At 43.5% G+C, this 22,500-nt stretch overlaps 1 protein-coding gene across 1 annotated transcript in view; it reads right to left on the bottom strand.

Moving 5' to 3' along the window:
- Positions 1-548: 548 nt before the first annotated feature.
- The window catches only part of gfod1 (glucose-fructose oxidoreductase domain containing 1), a 173,470-nt gene continuing 151,518 nt past the window's right edge, over positions 549-22,500 (bottom strand). The window contains exon 2 of the mRNA XM_068058081.1: positions 549-6,561. Within this exon, the coding sequence (XP_067914182.1) occupies positions 5,642-6,561 (920 nt within the window). The 3' untranslated portion in view covers positions 549-5,641. The remainder of the gene's footprint in view (positions 6,562-22,500) is intronic.

The raw sequence follows: 22,500 nt of genomic DNA, 5'->3' as shown, positions 1-22,500 counted from the left end.
AGAGAAATGGTGAATCACAGCACTATTAATAGTGCTCTTCTCTCACTTCTGAATCAACCGCCTTAACCCTGCTGTCTGGAATTTTCTTCTCAACATCCCTCATCCCCCCCCCCTTCTGCCCATCTATCCCATTCCCTTTCACCTTATAAGTTTTCTCTGAACATATCCCTTTCTGGCCTACTCTCCTAATCTTACCTTTTTCCTCTGTGAAATACCTTGCGACTTTTTCTACAGTAAAGGAGCTATATAAATGCAGGTTGTTGTTTAATTAGTATAATGGACAAAAATGTAGTTAGCTCTACTATATAAAGTGAAAAATTGATCGTATTCAAAAATGCTGGCTAAATTATCGATAGTTTTAGATGCAATAACTAGGTTTTGGGTGCCCTGCTGGAACCCATTATTGAAAAGCTGGATACACTGAGATGCAACCCACAAACATCTCAAAAGTGACAGGTTTAGGAGGGGATGTAGCAGAATGACCCCATTGACAGGATCATCATGAAATAATATTTGAAAAGCACCAGATCAATTTGAAATAAAGGTTCTTTTATTTTTTTTATTATCAGAGGAGAACGTATTGTTCTAACTTTGTCACCAATCACACAATATATGACCTGGTAATGCTTCATGCTGCCATTACAAAAAAAGGAATATTACACATTCTACCATGAGGAATACTTCTAAAAAGTAGATACATATAGCCTATTGAATCACAGGTACTCTCTTAGTTACTTTAGTATCATGAACAATTAATAGGCAATCGATGAAATTTGTTCATTTTACTAGAATTTGTCTATAGCTACACATCAGACTTGAAATAATCTGTACCTATGTTCCATAAGGCAATCAATATCCTAAAGATATAAACAATTTGTAAAATTTAGACAGTAAAAATAGATAGATTTCAATACAATTATTGCACCCTCTTCAGAAATACATAACACAATTTCTGGTAATCCTTAACAGCATTCCTTAAGTTGCAAATGAGGGCATGTAGCATTAGAAAACTGATAAACTCAGTTGGACAAACTGTAAAAGCAGTAACAGAATATAACAATGCATACAGAATCATTCACATATTACAAGCTGCACATACCAGGAAGCTCAGACAAAAAGCACCACATTCATTTAGTATGACAAATAAACAGCACAAACTACATCTAACAAGCAGAGACCAACAAACATACACAGTAAGCTTACCTAACAATACAGCCTCTTTAACCCTCTTCACAGTACTAGGATTTTAAAGTCCATTTTTTTGTGCATATTTTAAATAAGAGTATTTATTTTAATAAACCAAGTATGTTTTTGTCTGTCATATTATATAAAATATAAACTTTGTATAGTTTATAGTACTTGAATTTTTACCTTGATAAATACTTTTTCTGCATATATACAGATATTCATGCTAAAAATACATTACCATAAATAACACAAAGAATTGACAGACAAGTCTTCGCTGTACATATAACATTTCAAAAACCATTAGAAGATCTCATTTAGTAACGATTATTAATTCACATCTTGTCATCAGCAACATTTAGTTTCAAGTACAAATGCAGACAGTGGTCTGAGCGAGCATATTATTGCTCGTTCAATCCCAGCTAAAAGATGTTTTTTTTAAAAACTGAAAAACACATTTTTAAATGTTCTAATTTAGCCATTGTTTTATCATAGATTGCTTGTTTTATATATAGTTTTTATGTTTTGTTTTATGACTCTGGATGGTAAATGGTTCAGAACTGTTAGAAAACTGATCATCTTGTCCTAGAAATAAATGACTCAGCCTCAACTGGGACTTATGTTTTGGTTCCACCTTAGTGGAGCCAGATGTAAGTCTTTGAAATATGTTTTAGATTAATTCATGTGAGATGCAGGTGGGGACATGGGTTGGCTTTGTTCTACTCCATTTGCATTGTTTTGGTTCGTAATTCTGGTACAAAGTACAAATTTGTCTTTTTATACGAATTCTGAGTCAGAGCCAGCCAAATCTAAATAGGGGTGGCTTGAAATACTTTGTTGCAATCACTCCAGCACGTGATTTTTATTATTGCACACCTTTAAAATTGCTTATCACACACAGTTTTCATAGAACAGAATAGTACAGCACAGCAGGAGGCCATTCGGCTCATTGAGTTTGCGCCAGCTCCTTCGAAGAGCAATCCAATTAGTCCCACTCCCCAGCTCTTTCCCAAAATCCTTGCAATTTTTTCTCCTTCAATTATTTATCCAATTCCCTTTTAAATGTGTATCCACCACCCTATCATACAGTGCATTCCAAATCCCAAACACTCGTTGCATAAAAATGTTTTTCCTCCTGTCTCCTCTGGGTCTTTTGCCAATCACTTGCATCTGTGCCTTTCATGTCTACAACAGCCCAAGGAGCTGTAACTTCTTTTTAGCAGCAATTTCAACCCAGTTATTTGTGATTACCTCCTTAAGTAGGTCATTGTATAAAGCTGTGTTATCTTACACAAATTATCGTTTTGATGTAAAAATACTGTCATATTGCAAAAGAAACTGTTCTTAACTGTTTTCGGACAGCTCCTAGTACAGTTCCTAGCTCCCAGCCACCAGAGAACTGGTTTCACCTTCCATGATGTCAGTGTTGGGCTTGCTGCTTAAGAATCCAATACTGGATGCATATCAAATTATTTCCTACACTGCTATTTAAATAAAATAAATATTTAAAGGGTACTTATCTCCTTTATGGCTCTTTATGCCGTGATTGTATGTGCCTTTGGTGTAGGGAGTGGCCAAAATAGATAATTTTAACTCTTTAATTTTTTCTAGGATGATGGGGCAATTTTTACTCCCAACTGGAAGCTTCACCCACTGGTAGCACATATCAAGAATCTGGGCTTGGCCCCACACTGTTCTGTCCTGACCTCTTGATATATGCTTCTTCTGGGTGAAACTGCATGGTGGGAGCACAGATTATTAAAATTACCCCTACCTGTACCTTTCGAATGCACCAGTGCTGAAAGGTGGGTGAAAATAACATGGTTAGTATTTGTGGATTAAAGCCTTAAGGAAAAGATCATAGCCTCTATATCTTAAGTGGTCCAGTAAAGCATAAAAATTATAGAGATTGCTGCTGCAACAGCAGAGAAATCCCTCAGAAGATAAATCTGAATTCCCCAATGATAGGATCAGCATCCAAAAATCCATACCTGTCATTTTTCAACATGATATAACTTTAACCCATGGATGAAATTTACTTCACACAATTTGCAGCATATAATGTATTAGTTTCATCATGGAGCAAAAAGTTACTAGAATAAGTATTATAACTTGGCAGGGCCTGCCTCTGCATCCATTTTAGGCCTTTTTGTTTATGTAAGGAATGTTTTACTGACTCCTGCCCTGCAGTGGTATGGATTTCATTTACAGCTATTTTTGCCTCCTCTGGAGCAAGGTTGCATAAAACAATATTTGGAACCTAGAGTTGCTGTGTTTGGACTCCTAGAGGAATATTCAGTGTCAGTCTGCCCAATGTTTCCTGGCACCTATTCACATACTTCGTCATGACTGCCAGCAGCATCTTTTCAGTGCCAGTGAAGGAGGATTGGGAGGGTGGTGGGGGGGTGGGGAGAGAGTTACATGGGTTCTTCTCAGTATGTTGGCGGAAAGCTACCTTAATGGGCATTCACAACATGGTGTGTGTGGGGGGTGGGGGGGAGAGGATGAATTGAACCTTTTCTAGCATACCAGTAGCTCCATCTTATAAACCCAAATTAAATTGCACTGTTTGTGTTCCAAGTATCACTTTCTTTAAATTCCTGAAACTTCAGATTTAAAAAAAATGTTGTCTTCCATAAAAACTATCACAACCACTATCTCATTAGCAATTTTTATGTGTACAGCACTAAAAGCTTTAGTTGACAAGGCTCACAAGGATTGGATGTTAAAAGTCGTGCTGTTCAATCCCACAACATTTTTAATTTACTTTACAGATTTAAATTTTGAGATTTATTTTATCCTCTTTTGCTACACCCTGGACTTTGGCAGAGGGGATAATCATGTGACTTGTGAGCATCTTCACAACTTTAATCACTGCTACAATGCAAGAATTGATGAGTATTGACTCGAGTAGAACCCATGCTTGCTGATTCCTTTTGACTCACTACTTCACTGCTCAGTGGTTTGCCGAATAGCCCTTTTGAGACTGACAATTTGTTACTTGGGGAAGCCTAGATGCAAACATCAGCAAAGGGTGGGATGTTCACCCTTTGGTCGGTTTATGGCACAGCTTATGCATCAGTGAGCTTTACCAGTTGTGGTTTTTGTTTACATATCCCAGCCTTGCTTAATATTTGTGTTGCATCTTACGAAATTATGCAACATATAATGAATATAATTTTATTCATTCTTGGGATGTGGGCAAGGCTGGCATTTATTGTCGATCCCTGGTTGCCCTAAGAAGGTAATGGACCTTCTTCTTGAACCATTAGTAGCCCAACTGCGTGGCATGCCAGGCCACTTCAGAGAGCAGTTGAGCTAATCACATTGGTGTGGGACTGAGTCACATATCGGCCAGATTCCCTTCCCTATTGGATGTTAGTGAACTGGTTGGGTTTTTTTTCACAATCGAACAGCTTCATTGTCACTTTTGCATTGTTTTTCTCAAATTTCTGGATTTTTTTTAAACTGAATTTTCAAACTGCCATGATGGGTTTGAGGTCACGATATCTGAATTATTAATCCAGGCCTTTGGATTACTAGTTCAGTAACATAATCACTACATTATTGTACAGGATTATAAAACATACCATATATTTTTTAAACAAATTTTAATTTATTTTTCAAAAATCAGTTTTCATTTTTTAAATTCCTCACTTTATCCTTTCCTTCTTTATGTCTTAACATGTACCTGATGAAAAGGTTACCTGGCAACCTACTCTCAAGTGTTCCCCAATGGTGTTCTCCAGCCGTGCACCAGGAAATGTACATGCTTCAGGTTACAGGAATTTTTTCAGTCACTCCGCCATGAAACCAATTAGGATTACAAATACATTGCATAGTGAACTGTTAAAACAGACGTGCAGTCGACTGGCTGCAAAATTGTTTAGATTTTAAAAAATGTATCTTCCAGGGGTGAATTTTATGATATAGCATTCCTGACACAGAACTTTGTACAATGGCAACGCGCACCAGGAATTCACACACAGAGGTTTGTGCCTCTAACTCCTGGCTGCCTTGATTTTCTGTAAACTAAAATTAATAGAACTCTACATTCACTGATAGGTGCTCCAGTTCTCTGAAGTTCTGTGCCTGGAGTGCTAAGTTATAATATTTACCCCTTTCCAAACAAAGTGAGCTCCAACACAAATCACTTGAATTACTAGGAAGTTAAAATGTCACATGATAATGAAAATCATTGCCTTTTCAAAAGCTTACAGTAACCACCAACTTAGATGGTCCTCAGTAGTTATTAACACTTGTTTGCTTTAATAACAATTTTGTTGCCAGACACATCATTTTAATTTTACTTGGTATATTGCAAATAAACTCTGTAGATGTGTCAATATTTATTTGAACCAGGAAGTCCCAGAGGTATAGCATCAACACATCTGATCCAAAGATATTAATTCCCTTTACATACGAAAACCTACTTATGAGAAATTATTAAAAGCATTTAGTATAATAGGGACATTCTGCTACGACGCATAGCCTCACTGATCAAATATGCAGGGCTAATCTCTGGCTCTTCTGTCATAATCACAATGTTCTGCCATTCACCAGTCTCGTTTGATTTTTTAATTGTGTCCACTACACATAGTGCATACAAGCAATCCTCAAACGTTGCTGCCATAGTTAGTGGTCTCCCATCCCAGGTCCGTCGATCTTCTTGGTCTTCAAATGCTTGTCGAATGGCTTGAACCATCATGATCGTACCCCTGAGGAATGGGGATGGGATATCCCTGAAAGCTTTTTCTGGGAGCAGTGCATTGCTTACAGGAGTTGAGTCTTCTAAAATCAATTCCTTTTGTGTTGCGCTATTTCTTTGTCCATACAAGTCACTGCCACTCACCATTAATCGGCCAGTGGACCCCACCACAATGATTTCCTGTTTAAAGTCCCCAGGAACATTGAAATTCAAAGTCACAGTACAGCACACACCACCTTCTAAAACCATTTGAAATGTGCAGAAGTCATCACTGGTGATCTGACGGATCCCTCTGATATGCTCTGTCTGCTTCACAAAGGTTTTCAGGAAGCCATGGACTTTGACAGCTTTTTGGCTGGTCAGAAAAGTCAAAAGGTCAATAATGTAGCTTCCCACTGAATGTAGCCCGCCACCCCCCATCAGGTCATCACAGCTCCAGTTGTATTTCTTACCCAGAAGACTTCCACTGTGAACCTGAACCTCACAGATCAATAAGTCTCCCACGTAGCCCTCTTGAATCATTTGTTTCATCTTAACAAAAGCAGGGAGGAAACGGAGAACATTACCCATTATACTCATGAGTTTGGGATAATAATGTGCTGCTGACATCATCCTAAACGCATCCAGAGGAGTTGCAGCTCTGTCACAGATGACATTCTTCCCAATTCCTAATTGAAAATGAAAAGAAAATACATGAGCATCCAGTCGCAAACACCAACACCTACTCTCAATGTTTAACCACAACTAGATAACTCTTGATTTCTCAGATTTAATCAAAGTAGAGAAATCAAATATTAGAAGATTCAAAACACATAAACGACTGTGGTAAAAATGAGTTCCAGATCTGCTTCCGGTTTTTTATTACTGCAGCTAAGGAACCGTTTAAATACTGTTGGAAATGATTGCCTCCTGACCTGTACTACCCATGGTTTATTAGGCGGGTTGAAAAACTATGTGGATAAAGACAAAAATGAAGTCGGGGATTCAACTTTTGTCATTTGACCCTGATTTGGTTCTTAGGCATAAACGGGGCAGTTGCAAAATGTAAATCAGCCCCTATGTCTTTGAAATGTTTAATTCCTTTGGCGCATAGCACGACCACAATCTCTTATCACAACCCACTATGTGTGTCCATTCCAGCAGGCCACTTCAGTCATTGAACCCAGGCACCCTCACCTCTTTGTTCTCACTCACGTGTCTTTAGATGCTGCCTGATGTAGTTAACTGAAATATTTGGAATATTTGCTGTCATACTTGATTCTATAGCACTGCGAACTGTTCATGGAACTCCTTCTGCCACAGCCAACAATTTATTGCCCTCTGGAATACTAAGGTTCTTTATGCATATATAGTAATTTTTAAGGACTCCACCCACATTGAAACAAAAATCAAGGCCTGCGTGAGGCGCATGGAAAAGACATCCTTCCACCCCTCCAGAGATAAAACACAGGCTTTGAAGATGGGAAGGCTATGTGCACTTCACCACCTTCCTCCCCCCACTGAGTTAAAAATTGAGGTTTGCAGGAGAGAAAGATGAAGCTCACCCTAAGCTCACTGTAAAAATTAAAACAGAGGAGTTCACATTACCTCCCAAGCCCTCTGTCAAAGGGGAGAATGGCTCTGGTCAAGTTCAAAATGTGTTCAAAATTGACACTATGTCATCTGGAATCTCATTATTAATAGTTGTTTTTGGATTTACTTGTTTTATTCTCCTCTGCAACTATATTACCAGTTGTTTAGTACAAAGGATGCAGGAGCTATTTACAATTAGATAAGAACAACTTACCTCTTTGCAGTGTGATGGGAGGAAAAAGTCTCTGCAGTATGATGTCATGTACAGAATTGTGTTTTTACATTAAGGACATAAGAAAAGGGCTAGAACAGGTCACAGTTTAAGATCGCTGAAGCGTCTGTCACTCATAGCTCTCAAAACATTTCCCGCTGCTTTCAGTTTAAGTGCAAAATATAAATGTTTTTCTTTAAAAATTACAATGGGGGCAGCTGAAAGGTGAAATGTAGTGGCCACTGGCCTTGCACCTTTATGACCTAGGTTTAAATCCAGTGCAAATTGATTTGATGAAAATATTCAACAACCAGCTTTACCTCTATATCCCATTTCTCAATCTCTCCAGTCTGTTCAGCCAGACTGCTTGCCCAACATCAAGTCTTGAAATGAACCACAATTTTCTCCAGCTAAACTTTGGAAGGACCAAAGCCATCATCTGCATCACACAGCAGAAACCTCAGTATCCTTGTCATTAACTCCATTTCCCTCCCTAGCCACTGTATCACACTGAACTTGACTGCTCACAACTTTGGCATCCTATTTGACTCCGAGCTGAGCTGCTGACCCCCTATGTTCTCAATCAAAAAGACTGCCTAATTCCACCTCCAAAACATTGCCCGCTTCGACCTCAGCCAATCTGGAACTTTGATCCATGTCTATATCACCTCCAGACTTGACTGTTCCAATGCTCTCCTGGCCAGCCTCACATCCTTGACAGATGCTCTAAAATTCTCTTTCTAAGCTTCTCTGCCTGATCACCTTCTTTAAGACCCTTCTTAAGACTCACCTCTTTGACCAAGCTTTTGCTCACCCCCTTAATATTTTCTTCTTTGGCTCAGCATTCATTATTTTTGATTACACCTCTGGGAAGCATTTTGGGATCTTTTTCTATGTGATAGGCGCTATTTAATTGCAAGTTTGTTGTCAGCAACTATTGGGCCTTGTGATTTTATGGCTTTAAAGTAAGCTCCAGTCCAGGAGGGCTCAAGTTAGTAAATGCAGAACCCAGGTTCAATCCCTGATCTGTGTTGAATTAGCTAATTTTAGTTGAGGTAACGGTAGGGACATGACAAATTGTCTTCAGTGCCCCTGGTTATCATAGAATGGCTACAGCACAGAAGGAGGCCATTTGGCCTGTCGAGTCCATGCTCTCTGCAAGAGCAATCCAGCACTCCCCAATCCCCTGCCTTTTCCCCGTAGCCCTGCAAATCTTTTCTCTTCAGATAATTATCCAATTCCCTTTTGAAAGCCACACATTGGGTGCAATTTTAAGCTCTCCCCCGTGGCAAGTTTGGAGGCGGGGAGAGCATAAATTTAGGTGGGATGCTGGCGGAGGGAGGGGGTGTTCCCGCCTATGCCACAATTTAGTCCAGGGTGAGAAGGCCTGTGAATGGGCTTCTCACCCTGCCACCAACTGAGGGGGCCTTAACTGTGCAATTAACCCCAATTAAGGGCCTCTTCCCACCACAGCTGCAATTGCCGTGTGGCGGGTGGCTCTATTGCCGTCTGGGAAGCACAGTAGGAAAAACTGTGTGGAATGCTTTGTGGGTCGGGGGGGCGGTGTGCAGGGGGGAGGATCCCTTGTTGAAAGGCACTTAGTACCTGAACGAGGGACCTGGCATCGGGAAGGGGGGGGGGCGCGCTGAAGGCCACCCCCCTGCCCTTGCTGCCGACCCCCCTTGCATGAGACCCCTCCTGCCTTGACCTACCTGAGGCCTGGCTCCAGCGATGCTGCAGGGCCTCCAGGACGGTCACCTTTGGGGTCCGAGATTCTATGGAAGGCCCGCTGCTATCCACTTAAGTGCCTGATTGACACTAAATTTGGTGGGCCTTCCGCAAAAGAGGCAACACCGGGATCTCGGTGTCAGTTTCTCCTGACATTGAGACCCCAGCCACCAGGATAAAATTCCCCCCATTGAATCTGTCTCCACCACCCTTTCACAGAGTGTATTCCAGGTCATAATCACTTGCTGCACAAAAAAAGGTTTTCCTTATATCACCTTTGGTTCTTTTGCCAATCTCTTTAAAACTGTGTCCTCTGGTTCTAGACGCTTCTGCCAATGGGAACAGTTTCTCTCTCTCTACTCTGTCTAGATCCCATATGATTTTGAACCCCAGATTCTCCAATGTATTCATATAACTGCAGTCCCTCATCCCTGGAACCATTTTAATGAATGTTTCTGCACCTTCTTTAAGGACTGGATACAGCTGTGGTGCCGGACGATTGGAGGACAGCTAACGTTGTACCTCTGTTTAAAAAGGGAGCGAGGGAGAGACCAAATAATTACAGGTCAGTAGGTTTTACCTCAGTAGTGGGCAAATTATTGAAATCAATTCTGAGAGACAGGATAAACTGTCACTTAAAGGGCACAGATTAATCAAGGATAGTCAGCGTGGTTTTGTTAAGGAAAGATCTGGTCTGTAACTTGAATGAATTTTTTGAAGAATTAGCAAGGAAATTGATGAGGGTAGCGCAGTTGATGTAGTCTACATGGATTTTAACAAGGCTTTTGACAAGGTCCCACATGGCAGACTGGTTAAAAAAACAAAAGCCCATGGGATCCAGGGAAATATAGCAAGGTGGATACAAAATTGGCTCAGTGACAGGAAACAAAGGCTAATTGTTGATGTGTGGTTTTGCAACTGCAGAGCTGTTTCCAGTGTCATTCCGCAGGGCTCAGTACTGGGTCCCTTGCTTTTTGTGGTATATATTAACGATTTGGACGTAAATGTAGGGGGCATGATCAAGAAGTTTGCAGACGACACAAAGATTGGCCGTGTAGTAGATAGCGAGGCAAATAGCTGTAGGCTGCAGGAAGATATGAATGGACTGGTCAGGTGGGCAGAAAAGTGGCAAATGGAATTGAACCCGGAGAAGTGTGAGGTGATGCATTTGGGGAGGTCAAACATGGCAAAGGAATACATGATTAATGGCAGAATACTGAGAGGTGCAGACAAAGTAAGGGACCTTGGAGTGAATGTCCACAGATCCCTGAAGATAGCAGGACAGGTCGATAAGGTGGTTAAGAAGGCATAAGGAATCCTTTCCTTTATTAGCCTAGTTATAGAATATAAGAGCAGGGAGGTTATGCTGGAACTGTATAAATCACTGGTTAGGCCACAACTTGAGTACTGTGTACAGTTCTGGTCACCTCATTACAGAAAGGATGTAATTGCACTAGAGAGGGTACAGAGGAGATTTACGAAGATGTTGCCGGGAGTGGAAAAATACAGCTATGAAGAAAGATTGGATAGTCTGGGGTTGTTCTCCTTTGAATAGAGAATGCTGAGGGGAAATTTGATTGAAATGTACAAAATTGTGAGGGGTCTGGATAGAGTGGATAAGAAGGGCCTATTTACCTTAGCAGAGAGGTCAGTGACTAGGGGGCATAGGCTTAAAGTGATTGGTAGAAAGATTAGAGGGAACATGAGGAAAACTTTTCTCACCCAGAGGGTGGTGGGGGTCTGGAACTCACTGCCTGAAAGGGTAGTAAAGGCAGAAACCTTCAACTCATTTAAAAGGTGTCTGGATATGCACCTCAAGTGCTGTAACCTGCAGGGCTACAGACTAAATGCTGAAAGGTGGGATTAGGCTGGGTGGCTCGTTTTTTGGCTGGCGCAGACATGATGGGCTAAGTGACCTCTTTCTGTGCCGTAAACTTTTAATGATTCTATGAAACAATGGTTCATCCACAAATGAAGTAGTGTTTTATAAAGGTTCATCATAACTTCCTTGCTTTTGTACTCTACGCTTCGATTTATAAAGCCCAGGATCCCGTATGCTTTTTTTAACCACTTTCTCAACCTGTCCTGCCATCTTCAACAATTTGTGCACATATACACCCAGATCTCTCTGCATCTGCACCCCCTTTAGAATTGTACCCTTTAGCTTATATTGTCTCTCCTCTTTCTTCCTACCAAAATGAATCGCTTCGTATTTCTTGGTGTTAAATTTCGCTGGCCAACTATCCACCCATTCCAGCGTGTCTATGTCTACTACTATCTTCCTCATTGTTCACTACACTTACAAGTTTTGTGTCAACTACAACTTTTGAAATTGTGCCTTGTACACCCAAGTCCAAGTCATTAATATAGATCACAAAAGGCTGTGGTCCTAGGACTGACCCTTGTATACCTTCCTTCAATCTGAAAAACAATCGTTCACCACTACTCTCTGTTTCCTGTCCTTTAGCCAATTTCATATCCATGTTGCCACTGCCCCTTTTATTCCATGGGCTTTAACTTTGATGACAAACTATATGTGGCACTTTATCAAGTGCCTTTTGGAAGTCCATGTACATCACATCAACCACATTGCTCTCATCAACCCTCCCTGTTACCTCATCAAAAAACTCAATCAAGTTAGTTGAACACGATTTTCCTTGAACAAATCCATGCTGGCTTTCCATAATTAAACCACACTTGTACAAGTGACTGTTAATTTTATCCCGGATTATTTTTTCTAAAAGCTTCCACAACACCGAGGTTAAACTGACTGGCCTATTGTTGCTGGATTTATTCTAACACCCTTTTTTGGACAAGGGCGTAACATTGGGCAGCACAGTGGCGCAGTGGTTAGCACTACAGCCTCACAGCTCCAGTGACCCGGATTCAATTCTGGGTACTGCCTGTGCGGAGTTTGCAAGTTCTCCCTGTGACTGCGTGGTTTTTCGCCGCGTGCTCCGGTTTCCTCCCACAGCCAAAGACTTGCAGGTTGGTAGGTAAATTGGCCATTATAAATTGCTCCTAGTATAGGTAGGTGGTAGGGGAATATAGGGACAGGTAGGGATGTGGTAGGAATATGGGATTAGTGTAGGATTAGTATAAATGGGTGGTTGATGGTCGGCCGAAGGGCCTGTTTCAGTGCTGTATCTCTAAATAAATAAATTTGTAATTTCCTCGCCAGCGGGCAGTCTGTTTATCTCAGACTGACTACATTCTCCTGGTCATGACATTTCAATAAGTCCAATCTATATGTCACAGACATTGGATGGTAAATGAAGTATCCTCTCATTTCTCCAGACCCAGTGTGTTTGAATATTAATAGTTCAGTACACCACAAACCCTAACCTTTAGCAATCATTTGAATGAGGGTAGAAGGAAACATTATCTAAATCAGTCCATAGTTTTACAGAGCTGCCAAACATTACTAAAAAATCATAAATGCAATTTAGGTTTTCATCTTACATTACTCCTCCTATATTGAAGGATAATAATATGTAAATCAAGTCCTCTGTTAAATCAAGGTACTCTCTGCCGGTTCACATGGATGTAAAAGATCTTGTGACTATTTGAAGAAGGGCTAAGAGCACTGAGTTCTGCCAATACCCTGGCCAACAATTATCCCTCAAGAAACACCACCAAAACCTGATTAACTGCTCAAATTGGCTGCTGCATTTACCTACATAAAAATCTGACCACTTCAAAAGCAATTCATTGACTTAAAGCACTCTGGGACATCCTGAGGATGTGAAAGGTGCAATATTAATGCCAGTACTTTCATAATGATTACAGTACACCCCATTTATAAGGCTGACTTTGGAATCCATGCATAAAACCTAATAGTGTCAGATGGAAAAGCATGTTATTTCCAGGTAAAGGTATATCAGGAGTCACAGTACATCAAAGGGTTTTATAAAGCTGGATCTGCTTTATTCCCCCTTACCCCTCAAATTTTCTCGATTCCGTGTTTTAGGATGTTTACTCCAGTGTAGTGTAGTTCCACAGGTGCTGCCTTCCTTGGGTACTAAGTGTCCATCCTTCATGTGTTAGCCCAGTCAATAAGTGTTGCCCAGCTCCTCAACTATTCACAGCATTACACTTAAATCCAATGGCCAGGATTTTAACTGGGTGACAGGGTTCTCGACCTTTGGCAAAAGTGACACCGAGAACCCCGCGTCGCCCCTTCTGTGGGAGGCCCACCGAATCAAGTGCCAAGTTGGCACGTAACAGAACAGTGGGTCTTCCACAGGATCAAGGACCCTGGCAACAGAAGTCCCGCCCTCTGAGAGCTGCCAGCCAATCTGAGCAGCGCCACCATGGAGGCGGTGGCTGCTGCTGGTGGAGCACCACCCTGGGCTGAGGGGTGGCGCTGGACCCAGGCCACAGTAGGTTAGGGCTGGAGGGGGCTCGTGGGGTGGGGGTTGCAGGGGAGGGGCGGGGTTTAGGGGGGGTCAGCAGCAAGAGCAGGGGGTTGACTCTCAGCCGGCCCCCCCTTCCTGATGCCAGATCCCTTGTTCAGGCACTTAGTGCCCTTTTAACGAGGGACCCCTCCCACCCCTCCCCAGAGCCGGCAAGCAGCCTGCACGGTCTTTATTGCCAATTGCGGCAGCGGTGGGATGAGGCCCTTAATTGGATATTAATTGCCCATTTAAGGGCCTCAAATGGTGGCGGGGCGAGAAGGCTGTTCACAGGCTCTCCCTGCCTCCAAACCTGCCACGGGGGAAGTCATAACATTTTTCCTTCAATCAACATTCACACACATATACTTCCAAGGATGTGTTACTGCATGATGATCGAAAGTGCCACAGAACCCAACGTCAGGAGGAGAAAAAGATTTGGCCCAGTGAATGCCAAATCAACTAATCACTTTTATCCTAGTTTCATCATGAGAATTAACACAAAAGTAAAGTGGGACTTGGTAATCCGCAGTCATGTATTAAATTAAATGCCTTGACCAGTCGGTCTCAGATAAACACTGACTTGCTAGCTGGCAAGGAAAGCACTGGTTCACATTTTTTTTCCCTTTCTGTAACAAAGGGATATTGTTTTTCTAATCCAAATAGCTTTGAGCTGCAATATTGATTTCCACTATCTTAGGCAGTGCAGCGCAAAGGATTTCTCACCATGGTTCGTTGGTTGGAATCTGTTACAATATTTGTGTACATACCTAATGAGTTTTCTTCTCTCTACTATACAATAATACTATTTGTGGACTTGCAGTACAGATCAGAGATGGCTAAATATTGGAATAGTGGAAAGGTATCATTACATAGCACAAAGCTTCTCTTATATTGAGTCAGCAATTGCCCCTTTAGGCAGTTGGCAGGTTTGTAAATGACCCAAATAAATAAATGACCCACATGAATCAGCAGACAATGTGAAATGTATTTAACTCCTGAAAGTGCTTTGAAAACAGCACATCATATACCTTTTTCAGCAGGAATCAAATACCATAAAACAACATTTGTAAAAACAGTGAAAATAGAAATTGGCATTGTGTGTATACAGTTTGCTCTACTTCTGTACGCATATAAATTATGGTTCCTGTATACAAATACAGTCTTATACCACTGTATGTGTACAGTGTGTTATACTTGTGCATGTATACCAACTATTTTTGTTTTATGCATTCATGGGATGTGGGCGTCACTGGCCAGGCCAGCATTTATTGCCCATCCCTAATTGCCCTTGAGAAGGTGGTGGTGAGCTGCCTTCTTGAACCGCTGCAGTCCATTTGGGGTAGGTATACCCACAGTGCTGTTAGGAAGGGAGTGGCAGGATTTTGACCCAGCGACAGTGAAGGAACAGCGATATAGTTCCAAATCAGGATGGTGTGTGACTTGGAGGGGAACCTGCAGGTGGTGGTGTTCCCATGTATTTGCTGCCCTTGTCCATCTTGTTGGTAGAGATCGTGGGTTTGGAAGGTGCTGTCCAAGGAGCCTTGGTGCATTGCTGCAGTGCATCTTGTAGATGGTACACACTGCTGCCACTGTGCGTCGGTGGTGGAGGGAGTGAATGTTTGTAGATGGGGTGCCAATCAAGCGGGCTGCTTTGTCCTGGATGGTGTCGAGCTTCTTGAGTGTTGTTGGAGCTGCACCCATCCAGACAAGTGGAGAGTATTCCATCACACTCCTGACTTGTGCCTTGTAGATGGTGGACAGGCTTTGGGGAGTCAGGAGGTGAGTTACTTGCCTCAGGATTCCTAGCCTCTGACCTGCTCTTGTAGCCACGGTATTTATATGGCGACTCCAGTTAAGTTTCTGGTCAATGGTAGCCCCTAGGATGTTGATAGTGGGGGATTCAGCGATGGTAATGCTGTTGAATGTCAAGGGGAGATGGTTAGATTCTCTCTTGTTGGAGATGGTCATTGCCTGGCACTTGTGTGGCGCGAATGTTACTTGCCACTTCTCAGCCCAAGCCTGGATATTGTCCAGGTTTTGCTGCATTTCTACATGGACTGCTTCAGTATCTGAGGAGTCATGAATGGTGTTAAACATTGTGCAATCATCTGCGAACATCCCCACTTCTGACCTTATGATTGAAGGAAGGTCATTGATGAAGCAACTGAAGATGGTTGGGCCGAGGACACTACCCTGAGGAACTCCTGCAGTGATGTCCTGGAGCTCAGATGATTGACCTCCAACAACCACAACCATCTTCCTTTGCGCTAGGTATGACTCCAGCCAGCGGAGGGTTTTCCCCCTGATTCCCATTGACCTCAGTTTTGTTCGGGCTCCTTGATGCCATACTCGGTCAAATACTGCCTTGATGTCAAGGGCAGTCACTCTCACCTCACCTCTTGAGTTCAGCTCTTATGTCCATGTTTGAACCAAGGCTATAATGAGGTCAGGAGCTGAATGGCCCTGGCGGAACCCAAACTGAGCATCACTGAGCAGGTTATTGCTAAGCAAGTGCTGCTTGATGGCACTGTTGATGACACCTTCCATCACTTTACTGATGATTGAGAGTAAGCTGATGGGGCGGTAATTGGCCGGGTTGGACTTGTCCTGCTTTTTGTGTACAGGACATGCCTGGGCAATTTTCCACATTGCAGGGTAGATGCCAGTGTTGTAGCTGTACTGGGACAGCTTGGCTATGGGCGCGTCAAGTTCTGGAGCACAGTCTTCAGTACTATTGCCGGAATATTGTCAGGGCCCATAGCTTTTGCAGTATCCAGTGCCTTCAGTCATTTCTTGATATCACGCAGAGTGAATCGAATTGGCTGAAGTCTGGCATCTGTGATGCTGGGGACATCAGGAGGAGGCCGAGATGGATCATCAACTCGGCACTTCTGGCTGAAGATTGTTGCAAATGCTTCAGCCTTATCTTTCGCACTGATGTGCTGGGCTCCCCCATCATTGAGGATGGGGATATTTGTGGAGCCACCTCCTCCAGTTAATTGTCCACCACCATTCACGGCTAGATGTGGCAGGACTGCAGAGCTTAGATCTGATCCGTTGGTTATGTGATCGCTTAGCTCTGTCTATCGCATGCTGCTTACGCAGTTTGGCACACAGACAGTCGTGTGTTGTAGCTTCACTAGGTTGGCACCTCATTTTGATATATGCCTGGTGCTGCTCCTGGCATGCCTTCCTGCACTCTTCATTGAACCAGGGTTGGTCTCCTGGCTTGATGGTAATGGTAGAGTGGGGGATATGCCAGGCCATGAGGTTACAGATTGTGGTTGAGTACAATTCTGCTGCTGCTGATGGCCCACAACGCCTCATGGATGCCCAGTTTTGCATTGCTAGATCTGTTCGAAATCTATCCCATTTAGCATGGTGATAGTGCCACACAACACGATGGACGGTCTCCTCAATGTGAAGGCGGGACATCGTCTCCACAAGGACTGTGCGGTGGTCACTCCTACCAATACAGTCATGGACAGAAGCATCTGCGGCAGGCAGATTGGTGAGGACGAGGTCAAGTATGTTTTTCCCTCGTGTTGGTTCCCCCACCACCTGCCGCAGACCCAGTCTAGCAGCTATGTCCTTTAGGACTCGGCCAGCTCGGTCAGCAGTGGTGCTACCGAGCCACTCTTGGTGATGGACATTGAAGTCCCCCACCCAGAGTACATTCTGTGCCCTTGCCACCCTCAGTGCTTCCTCCAAGTCGTGTTCAACATGGAGGAGTACTGAGTCATCAGCTGAGGGAGGGCGGTAGGTGGTAATCAGTAGGAGGTTACCTTGCCCATGTTTGACCTGATACCATGAGACTTCATGGGGTCCAGAGTCGATGTTGAGGACTCCCAGGGCAACTCCCTCCCTACTATATACCACTGTACCACCACCTCTGGTGGGTCTGTCCTGCCAGTGAGACAAGACATACCCGGGGATGGTGATGGCAGTGCCCGGGTCATTGTCTGTAAGGTATGATTCCCTGAGCATGACTATATCAGGCTGTTGCTTGACTAGTCTGTGGGACAGCTCTCCCAACTTTGGCACAAGCCCCCAGATGTTAGTAAAGAGGACTTTGCAGGGTCGACAGGGCTGGGTTTGTCGTTGTCGTTTCCGGTGCCTAGGTCGATGCCAGCTGGTCCGTCCGGTTTCATTCCTTTTTATTGACATCGTAGCGGTTAGGTACAACTGAGTGGCTTGCTAGGCCATTTCAGAGTGCATGTAAGAGTTAACCACATTGTTGTGGGTCTGGAGTCACATGTAGGCCAGACCAGGTAAGGATAGCAGATTTCCTTTCTCAAAGGACATTAGTGAACCAGATGGGTTTTTACAACAATAGACAATGGTTTCATGGCCATCATTAGACTAGCTTTTAATTCCAGATTTATTAATTAAATTCAAATTCCACCTTTTGCTGTGTTGGGATTCGAACCCATGTCCCCAGAGAGATACCCTGGGTCTCTGGGTTACTAGTCCAGTGATAATACCACTACACCACCGCCTACCCTGTTGTGCCTGTGAATGTGTACAGAATGTTGAATTCATGTATGTGTACAATGTTATATAAACTGCATACGTATGTATAACAACAAAGACAACATTCTGTATTATTATAAAAGCAAAATACTGCAGATGCTGGAAATCTGAAATAAACACAAGAAATGCTGGAAATACTCAGCAGGTCTGGCAGCATCTGTGAAGAGAGAAGCAGAGTGACCCTTCTTCAGAACTAGCAGATATTAGATATGTGAAAGCTTTAAGCAAGGAAAGCGGGTGTGGGGCAAGAGATAACAAAGGAGGAGGTGTAGATAGGACAAGGTCACAGAGAATAACCGACCAGAAGGTCATGGAGCAAAGGCAAACAATATGTTAATGGTGTGTTGAAAGACAAAGCATTAGTACAGATAGGGTGTTAATGGACTGAAAATTGAACAGCCACAAGTACAAATATGAAAAAAAACAGTGGGTAGGCAAACTGAACAAAGTAAGATAAAATAAAATAAAACAAACACAAAAAATATATAAAAGAAGAAAAAAGAAAGGATAACTAAAAATAAAAGTAAAATGGGGGGCCGTCATGCTCTGAAATTATTGAACTCAATGTTCAATCCAGCAGGCTGTAGTGTGCCTAATCAGTAAATGAGATGCTGTTCCCCGAACTTGCGTTGATGTTCACTGGAACACTGCAGCAAGCCCAGGACAGAGATGTGAGCATGATACCAGGGGGGAGTGTTGAATGGCAAGCAACCGGAAGCTCGGGGTCATGTTTTCGGACTGAGCGGAGGTGTTCCGCAAAGCGGTCTCCCAGTCTCCATTTGGTCTCCCCAGTGCAGAGGAGACCACATTGTGAGCAGCGACTACAGTATACTACATTGAAAGAAGTACAAGTAAATCGCTGCTTCACCTGAAAGGAGTGTTTGGGGCCTTGGATAGTGAGGAGAGAGGAGAAATGGGCAGGTATTACACCTCCTGTGATTGCAGGAGAAGGTGCCGTGGGAAGGCAACGAGGTGGTGGGGGTAATGGAGGAGTGGACCAGGGTGTTGCGGAGGGAACGATCCCTTCGGAACGCTGACAGGGGAAGGGAGGGAGAGATGCGTTTGGTAGTGGCATCACGCTGGAGGTGGCGGAAATGGCGGAGGATGATCCTTTGGATATGGAGGCTGATGGGGTGGAAAGTGAGGACAAGGGGAACCCTGTCACGGTTCTGGGAGGGAGGGGAAGGGGTGAGCGTAGGGGTGCGGGAAATGGGCCGGCCACGGTTGAGTGCCCTGTCAACCACAGTGGGGGGAAATCCTCGTTTGAGGAAAAAGGAAGACATATCAGAAGTGCTGTCATGGAAGGTAGCATCATCAGAGCAGATGCATCGGACATGGAAAAACTGGGAGAATGGAATGGAGTCCTTACAAGAGGCAGGGTGTGAAGAAGTCGATGTAGCTGTGGGAGTCAGTGGGCTTATAATGGATATTAGTAGACAGCCTGTCTCCAGAGATGGAGACAGAGAAGTCAAGTAAGGGAAGGGAAGTGTCGGAGATGGACAATGGAAAGGTGAGAGAAGGGTGGAAATTAGAAGCAAAGTTGATAAAGTTATCCAGTTCGGGGCGGGTGCAGGAAACGGCACCGATACAGTCATCAATGTACCGGAACAAGAGTTGGGGGAGGGGGCCTGAGTAGGACTGGAACAAGGAATGTTCGACATATCCCACAAATAGACAGGCATAACTAGGACCCATGCGGGTACCCATGGCAACTCCTTTTCCTTGAAGGAAGTGAGTGGAGTTGAAGGAGAAGTTGTTCAATCTGAGAACCAGGCGGAGGACAGTAGTGGTGGATGGGGACTGGTTGGGCCTCTGTTCAAGGAAGAAGCAGAGAGCCCTCAAACCGTCCTGGTGGGGGATGGGGTGTAGAGAGATTGGACGTCCATAGTGAAGAGGAATTGGAGCCAGGAAACTGGAAATTGTCAAAATATTGTAGGGCATCAGAAGAGTCACGGATGTAGGTGGGAAGAGACTGGACCTGCGGAGAAAAGATAGAGTCAAGATAGGAAGAAATAAGTTCAGTGGGGCAGGAACAGTGGGTCTGCCGGGACAGTCCTGTTTGTGGATTTTGGGAAGGAGGTAGAAGCAGGCTGTCCAGGGTTGCGGGACTATGAAGTTGGAAGCTATAGAGGGAAGATCTCCAGAGGAGGTGAAGTCAGTGACAATCCTGTGGACAGTCGCCTGATGTTCGGTGGTGGGGTCATGGTCCAGAGGGAGGTAGGAAGAAGCGTCTGAAAGTTGACGCTGAGCCTCTACAAGGTAGTGGTTGGTACGCCATACAACAACATTACCACCCTTGTCTGCAGGTTTGATGACAATGTTGGGGTTAGACCTGAGAGAACGGAGTGCCTCAAGTTCAGAGGGGGACAGGTTAGAGTGAGTGAGGAAGGCAGAGAAATTGAGATGACCAATGTCTCGCCAACAGTTTTCAATGAAAAGTTCAAGAGCGGGTAAGAGGCCAGGGGGAGGGGTCCAGGTAGAGGGAGAATGCTGGAGGCGGGTGAATGGGTCCACTGGCCAGGGGGAGGACTCCTGGTCAAAGAAGTGAGCCCGGAGGTGGAGGCGATGGAAGAAGAGCTCAACGTCATGCCGAGTGCGAAATTCATTGAGGTGAGGGAGTAAGGGGATAAAACTGAGACCTTTGCTGAGTACAGAGCGTTCAGCGTCAGAGAGGGGGAGGTCAGAGAGTATAGTGAATACATGGCAAGGGGTCAGATCAGAAGGGATGCGTCAGAAGGAAGTGAAGGGGAAGAAGGATCAGGAGGGGCATTAGTCCCCATCAGCTGCTGGAGCTTGCGTTCCTTGACACCTGAAAGGAAGAAAAAAAGTTTTTTGTTAATGCGTCAGATAAGACGAAGGATGAAATGAAACTGTGGAGTAGAGCAGCTTTGAGATAAGGTGAGGTGGTGCTGCTGGAGAGAGAGGTCCAGTTGGAACATGTGGCGGCGCATAGCACTGAGTGTGGATCTCAGGATGCAGCGAGAATAGCAGTCTGAGGAATGTTGTATTTCTCGGAGATGTCTGTAATCCTGGGTGAATTCAAAACATGATGGACAGGTTTTAGTCCATTAGTACCCTATCTGTACTAATGCTTTGTCTTTCAACACACCATTAACATTTTGTTTGCCTTTGCTCCATGACCTTCTGGTCGGTTATTCTCTGTGACCTTGTCCTATCTACACCTTCTTCTTTGTTATCTCTTGCCCCACCCCCGCTTTCCTTGCTTAAAACCTTTCACAATTCTAATATCTGCTAGTTCTGAAGAAGGGTCACTGACCTCAAATGTTAACTCTGCTTCTCTCTCCACAGATGCTGCCAGACCTGCTGAGTATTTCCAGCATTTCTTGTTTTTATTCTGTATCATTATACAGGTAGCAAACTGTACCTAGGCAGCATAATATATGCAATCAAGAGTAAACATTCTGTATCCAAAGACAAGTAAAACATTGTGCATCTTTGAAAAGTGTTCTATATATGCATATGTGCAACATATTCTACCTGTGCATGTATACAAAACATTATGCCTCTGTGTTCTACCTGTGTATAGCGTTGTACCTGTGTATGTACAATTTTCTACATGTAAATGTATGAGGTATTGTAGCTGTGTATGTGTACAAGAACGTACTACCTGTGTATGAATAGAGGGAAATACATGGGAAAAATCCCATATTTTAGCAAAACCTAAAGAAATAACCATGTAGTCATTGTGGAACAACTGGTCATAATGTGGGAACACAAGTACCAATTATTTGGCGAGAGATCTGTGGTTAAAATACCAATACTACTTACATTCCAATACTGCTAATCACTGTTATCTAAGTAAAAAATAATTAAGAACATAAGAAATAGGAGCAGGAGTAGGCCATTCAGCCCCTCAAGCCTGCCCCGCCATTCAATAAGATCATGGCTGATCTGTCCCAGTCCTCAACTTCTCTTTCGGGCCTGCTCTGCCTAACCCTCAATTCCCCAAGATTTCAAAAATCTATCTAACTCCTCCTTAAATACGTTTAGTGACCTAGCCTCCACAACTCTCTGAGGCAGAGAATTCCAGAGATTCACACCCTCTGAGAGAAGAAATTCCTTCGCACCTCAGTTTTAAATGTGTGCCCACTTATTCTGTAATTATGTCCCCTAGTTCGAGATTCCCCCACTAGTAGAAACATTTT

Source organism: Heterodontus francisci, chromosome 2, assembly GCF_036365525.1.
Source record: "Heterodontus francisci isolate sHetFra1 chromosome 2, sHetFra1.hap1, whole genome shotgun sequence".
Lineage (NCBI taxonomy): Eukaryota > Metazoa > Chordata > Chondrichthyes > Heterodontiformes > Heterodontidae > Heterodontus > Heterodontus francisci.
The sequence above is the reverse complement of the archived record's forward strand: the minus strand, read 5'-3'. Positions and strand labels throughout refer to the sequence as shown.